The following is a 7,097-nucleotide window of genomic DNA, read 5'->3' as shown; positions in this document are numbered from 1 at the left end:
CCCATTATTTTTATATTTCTGATGTTTATGTGCTATACGATGTATATTCATTCATCATTCAGGGAATACGTTTTTCACATGTGCAGTAGCTCTTATTTTCTCAGGGGTCAAATTGAATCTGGGAATTAATGATGGTGACTCAGATCAAATGACCAAATGAATTCATGTTTCCTTCCAGTAACAACATCCAGTTTCCTGTATCGCTCAAGCACCACACAGGCTTTTGTTTAAACTCCCAGTGCAGCTACTACCAGTTTATCAACCTACAGCATGTAACAATGCAAACATTAACTCAATGCAACCTGCAGCCCTTGACCTAAAGAAACGTTTAAATGTTACATGGTCCCCTTATACATGAAATGAAAATACTGCATAGGACTTACTAAACGTGGTCATGGATTATCTTTGGTTATCTAGACCAGAATATTCTACATAGGATTCAATCCAATTCACAGTATCTTCTTCCTTTAACTTGCCCCCGAAGCTTCATGCATTATTAAAGACGAAGCGAGTCTATGGCTGGTGCTAATTTAATTAGTACCGCAGCCGAATAAAGAACAGCGTGGCATGTGTCGATCCACGAGTTAACTCGTCATCTATTTTACAGTATATGTCGAGTAACTCAGTGCAAGCTGCAGCTGCTCAGTGGACAGATGACTGACCACGTGATGGACACAAATCCTTTTTGGCTGCCGACTGAATTTGGATCAAGTCAAATTGGAAAATGTGCCTCAAAACTTTTGTTCATATTGTGATGGAGGACATGATTTTTGTCGCCCTCTTGCTGAGGGAAAATGCAGTTTTTATGACTTCAAATTATTAAAATCAGTAGGATATAATAAATGAGAATAGGCCATTATTTATCACTTGAGTTTGCAGATTTATTGCAAGTATTTCCACAACACATTCATTTGTCCATAAAATGGTTTCATTGCTTAGGGTCCTAACTATCCCATTGTACCCGACACATAATTGAGTAAGGGTAGGGGACAGGGGAATATGGGGGGTTTAGATAATGAGGATGAATAAAATAAGTAAATATATTTCTTAGACGACCTCATCTGAGTTATGTTCTTTGTCTTAGACATAGATTGTGAATTTTCTCACATTACTTTTTCCTATTTGCCCCTGCTCGTTAGTTTGGTTGTTTGTTTGTCAGCAGTTTTACGCAAAAACTGATTTCCATGAAACTTGGTGAAAGGATGGGACATGGGCCAAGAAAGAAGCCATTCAATTTTGGTACAGATCCAGATTTATGTATCATTTTCTTTAACATTGCAAGATACTTTTTTGATATTTTCACCCAAGTCCAGGAGAATAATTCATGGATCTTAATAAACAACATCAGGCACATTCATGGGACTGATATCTATGATTGTGTGTAATTTGGTGCAGCTTGATTGAATCTAATGGGACCTTGGCAGTGCTATATGCTCTACTGAGTTCCATTCTAGTTTACTTATTTATATAGTATGTATCGTTTATTTAGCATATACACATTTATTTACCTTTTTGTGTGAAATTATTTCTATGTATGTATCCTTTTCAAGTGAAGCCATTTTACCTTGATAGTGTACACAGATATCACCGGCTTTATAATTTATGAATGTTCAGTATAATAATTTTTAAAGTTCTTTTTGTTTTATGAATATGAGCGAGGACTCCACAGTATACTCTGTTTACATAACTTTCTTTGGCTCAATAAAACATATTTTAAACAAAAAGTGTAACAATATAACATAAACCTATTAGAACACAGCATCATTTGACATAATTGGAATTATCCTGGAAAATCAAGAAAGAAAGGAAGGAATAAATTGTATGCAATAGCAATATGTAAACACTAGAGGGTGCTGTTACATATTTTTCCCTCATACTCTGAACAGCCCCTGGTAATAATCTATTTGGGGTCATTTAAAGCCACAGTATTCAAACCTACAGTTCTTCAAATGTTCTTATTTTCATCAGAATGTGTGAAACCTGGCAGTATATCTTAAATAATAACTTCAGATGTACAGAAGTACCGCAAGCACAGGGAAAACAAAGCTTTAGTTTACTCGTGGTCAAAGAAAGAAAGAAAAAGTATCTTAACTCTGAATTTACACGTTAGATTTCATCTAATAGATAGAAACAATAAATACATAAATGTATTAGAATCTGTCATATTTAAAATACACTTTTTCCATCAGATGCTATTAGCTCTGAATGGTTAGAGTCTGAAGCCTCAGATCCTGTAAACAGAAGAGAAACCCACCCTCTCAACACATCTCTCTGTGCCAGATCTGTATGTGTCTCTTTTAGCTGGTGATGATCTCTCATCCATTCATTCTCTCTCCATATCAGCCAGGTTCTCACTTTGGCCCCAACTCAACTCATCTTTCCATTCCGTCACCCTCTTACCTCTCCATTTCTAACCTCTTTTTCTCTCTCTCTCTCTCATTCCTCCACTTCGCCCACACACACACTCCTCATGTCTCCCTCTCATCTCCGAGCGCTCCTCATGCTCCTGAGCCGCGCGCCCCTCGCCCGCTCCTTGTCTGTCACAGAGGGCAGGCCCTGCAAGGTGGTGATGGCTGTCTTGGTCCAGTGCTCCACCTCCTTGTAGATCCGATAAATCCAAAGCTTCAGCTCAAACAGGATGCTCGGACCTTCTAACTGCAAATGAGAAGGGGGAGAGGTCACCAATCTCTGCCTTAATATTCATCAGAAAACGTATAATCACACCTCTGATGATGTCAGCACCTACCTCAAGGCCGTCCAAATTGGGGGTGAGGACTGCCGTGCCATCTACAGCCTTGAGGAGCTCTCCTGTGTTGATTAGGAGAAGCGAGAGTCTTTCCCTCACCATTTTCCTCTGGGTCTCGTAGTCGCCCTTCTTCCCGCCACCCAGCTCCTGTTCCTCTTTGGCGATGGCTCTGTCCAGCAAGCTGCGGCACTGTAGCAGAGCAGAGTGGAGGCGCCAGAGCGTGTCCCTGGTGTCCAGCTGCGAGGAGGGAGGAGGGACAGACACCAGGCGACGGTCAGCCACCGACTCCTCCACGGTGAACCTCTCCTTCTTTCTCTTGAGGGAGAAAAGAGAGAAAACAAGAAGGTCACAAATTACCAACAGATGTGTGATAGCAGTCATGATGAAAAGAAAGAGGAGGCGGACTTGGATAGTGAAGTGGATAAGTGTGTTGAGAAAAGGCTTTGTGTCATGGGTTAACCACACTGACGTCACTTTTGACAGCACTTTGGTTCAATTTTAAAAATCATTGTCTATTTGGCAACAGAGATTTGCTCATAGTTTGATAGGAACCCATTCAGACTCATTAATGCTGTTTCCCAGAATCAAACATACCGATGAGTTTTATTAACGTGCTTGTTAAAATAAAATAAAAAACACATGCACCTCACTCTATTGTATGAGAAGATATGGTGTGATATGACACACCTGTCTAGTCACAGTCAACATTTGAAACACAAAATCATTATGATAGCATTAACTAAATAATTTGTCATTTTGGGAAATACACTGGTTCACTTTCTTGCAGAGAGCTAAATGACAAAATGATACTTTTCTCCTGGTTTTAAACTAGAGCCAGCAGGTTTAGCAGATAAGTTTAGTTTAAGTTTGGTTTTATTTAGTAAATTGATGCGAAATGCGTCATGATTGACAGCTGAGATGACGAACATGTGTATCAACAGGACCTCGATATTGCAACTCCATCCACTGATCGCTTCGACAGAGACTCTGGCTCCAAACGGGCAAGATGGCGGCGTTCATATCTGAGATGTTTTCGCTTGTTTCTGGAAAGTGGGAGAAAGTGGAGATGCATCGCCCATCTTTACATACAGTCTGTTGTCTTCACCACCGTTGCCGATGAAAATCTACATGACGAGACTCAGGCGCAAATCATGTTCATGGATGAGGTCATGTATTTAAGTTTTATTCATGTCACGCAGCAAACACCAATGAATAATCATGATGTATTACGAGCGACTGAAGCAAATGTAAGTAAAAGTAAAGTCGACTGGCTAACTGGCTAACAGGGTGTTTTTACTTTGTCATATGTCGTTTGCCCTGGAAGTTATAGCAGAGACGGACAAAGCCACCAGGTAAAGAGGATATGATGCAATTAAAAAAGCGAAATAAAATATCCTGCTAGATTAAATGAAAGTGTGGATTTCTCTGGGTTTGAGCGTTGTTGGAAACATCTTAGGGAATGTAAGTACACAAGTCATCAACATGTATGACACAGCTCTAGTGGTTTTTAGATATTTTAATGAATTGTTACATATTATATATTATAAAATATGTTTGTACGTTTACTTGGTTTTAAAAGTATTTTTACAAAGGCAGAACTTCTGTAATTTACACTGTAAAAAAAACAGATGACGATGATGTCGGGTCATCTCACAGGCATGATTGTAGCTGGCATTCGCTTTAGTACTTAAGCGAGTTGTGAATCCCAGAGGCCTCCTTGCGACATTATACTGAGGTGTTAATGTTGAACCCTGCGTGAAAGTTAGTACCAGTGTGACAGAGTGGACTAATTTGACCTGTGAGTCGCGGGGTGGGGGAGCTGATGTTTACTGCTCTGACTGCAGACGAAATGTCATTCGGGCAGTCATCCAGGAAGCAGTAGTGTAGCCAGAAAAGATATTCTCATGGATCATTGTGACATTCAAATAACTCGTAAACGACTCAAACTCTGGAAAGGATTTAAGAGGCATCAAATTGAAGTTACTATTCAGGGATTTCCCACCCAGCAAATATGCAGGAGATATTCTGCCTGGGGCAAAACAATAATATTTCGATTTAAAGACTGAAGATATGTTTCTGCAAAGACAAATCGAATCACTTCATGTTGTGTTCAGTGGCAAGTGGCTGGTGCTGTAGCTGCAGGGTTCACAGAGACAAATTTCAAAAAAGCAGTGCAAGTCGAAAACCGTTGAAGCAGACATGGAGGCTTTATTAAGTAAAGGTCAAAATCAAAAAGTTATGTGTATGTAGTTATACGCAAGGCCGCTCCCTTGCTCCTAGCGAGACACATGAAAGAAGTGATGAGGCAGTGAACTGGCGGGACACCAGGAAGTTTTAATCACTGGCAGTTCACACCTATAGGCAAAGAGACTTGTGGAGATGAAGTGAAGGATTCGTGCCCAGGCAGTGATGAGCTTGTGCCAGAAAAACGCCCACTTCTCTCATTCCAGCTGAGCCACCCACCACCCCCCAGGACTCTGCATTCCTACCTGCTGCTGTACCCCTGACATAATTTCCTTCTCTTTCTCACACACAAACACTCGCACACACACACACACACACACACACACACACACACACGCACACACACACACACACACACACACACACACACACACACACACACACTTCCTCCCTCTTATCTTTCTTTTGCACGTATCCCTTTCTTCTTTCTTGCTGTCTCTCTCCCTTCTCTCTCTCTCTCTCACACACACACATACTCTGTCCATGTACTTGTTTCAAACACACACAGTCACATGCACATACAAAGTTAGAGACATGTAACACATACACATTCACACACATCCATAGAAAAAATCTATTAATTTTCCATTTAACCTTGGCCTATTTCTCTGTCCCCCTCTCTCTCTCACACGCACACACACGCGCACACACTGGGAGTCAGTCAGTATAGTTCCTCCACTCACATAAAGCTCCAGTAGTATGCAGCACTCATGGTGCAGTGTCTCGGCTATAGCAGTGGCCCGGGCCGCCGTGCTCCTGCTGTGATCCGAGCCGGTCATGCCTCTGGTCCGCCTCTCTGCCATCAGACCTCCCGCTGGAGAAAGACGACACACGCGCACTTGCAGCAGCTGAGCAACAGGCTGATTCCTCTAATATCCACCAGTGAACGCGCTCCTCATCCCGACAGCACCGGTCTGTTCCCGGTCATCACGCTTCACTTCAGCCCCTCATTTCCCCCTCCACCCCCACCCACCCACCGGTGCTGGAAGCCGCTCAGTGCTCCGGTCATCCGAGCTGAGGTAGAGCTCGCTTCCCGGTTTGTCCGACCTTGTTCGAGGACTTGTGTTACAGACTCGGCGGCCAACTCTCCGCCCTTTCCTCCGGGAACCTGATGCCAGGCGGGAGGAATTTAACGGGACTCGCGGGGGCGGAGAGCCCCGGAGGGGAGGAGGGAGGAGCCCATCAACCCTGTGGAAGAGCAGTAATCTCATGTACTGCTTCCGACAGGACACAGTCTACACGCACTGTTACAAACTGATCGTCTCACCCCTGTTCGTCACTGTCAGTCAAACGTGAGGCCTATAGTGGAGAAAAGTTATATCACCATTAGTTAAGTGACCATACTGGACTTTTAATACGTATTTTACATCTGCATTACTCCTTAAATCCAATTATATTAGTTTCTTCTTATAATGATTACTTCAAAATATATTACACGGCATATTAGATCATACAGTGGTTTCCAAATATGTGTTCACCTGTAACGTGTGAAGTACGCTTTAAATGGTATAACCTCACCTTGGCCAACTATACAACATGTACTTTCACATATGAAGTACACTTTCAATGTTATAGACTCACCTTGGCCAACTACACAACATGTACTTTCCCATGTGAAGTACACTTTAAATGGTATAACCTCACCTTGGCCAACTATACAACATGTACTTTACGACTCACCTTGGCCAACTATACAACATGTACGTTCACATGTGAAGTACACTTTCAATGTTATAGACTCACCTTGGCCAACTATACAACATGTACTTTCACATTTGAAGTACACTTTCAATGTTATAGATAGTACTAGTTTAGTAATGCAATTCAAAGCATAATGATCTAATGATAGTAATATAACATTCACAGGGGCTTGCTGATAAATGAGCTCTTTATTTTTGCTGATAATAACTCTGAGCTTTTACTCAAGATATATTTTTGCAGTGAGATGTTGTGACACGATTAAACAACATTGCAGCATATTGAAAACACATTGCAAATTCCAATATTAGGATGATTTGATCCAATACATTACATTAAGGATTTTCTGATGTAGTTTCTATAGCTATAATCTAAGTGTATGGTTTAAAAATACCTACTGCTTTGTCTG

The 7,097-nt window shown here is 41.5% G+C and overlaps 1 protein-coding gene across 1 annotated transcript in view; it reads right to left on the bottom strand.

Moving 5' to 3' along the window:
- Positions 1 to 5,936, bottom strand: part of cntf (ciliary neurotrophic factor) — an 8,854-nt gene extending 2,918 nt beyond the window's left edge. Inside the window, exons 1-3 of the mRNA XM_035175855.2 lie at positions 5,674 to 5,936; positions 2,747 to 3,061; positions 1 to 2,655 (exon numbers count right to left, since the gene is read on the bottom strand). The exon at positions 1 to 2,655 is cut by the window's left edge and continues 2,918 nt beyond it. Of these exons, the coding sequence (XP_035031746.1) occupies positions 2,482 to 2,655; positions 2,747 to 3,061; positions 5,674 to 5,793 (609 nt within the window). The 5' untranslated portion in view covers positions 5,794 to 5,936 and the 3' untranslated portion in view covers positions 1 to 2,481. The remainder of the gene's footprint in view (positions 2,656 to 2,746; positions 3,062 to 5,673) is intronic.
- Between the last annotated feature and the right edge of the window lie 1,161 nt (positions 5,937 to 7,097).

This window comes from Hippoglossus stenolepis, chromosome 2 (genome assembly GCF_022539355.2).
Source record: "Hippoglossus stenolepis isolate QCI-W04-F060 chromosome 2, HSTE1.2, whole genome shotgun sequence".
NCBI classification, from domain to species: domain Eukaryota; kingdom Metazoa; phylum Chordata; class Actinopteri; order Pleuronectiformes; family Pleuronectidae; genus Hippoglossus; species Hippoglossus stenolepis.
The sequence above is the reverse complement of the archived record's forward strand: the minus strand, read 5'-3'. Positions and strand labels throughout refer to the sequence as shown.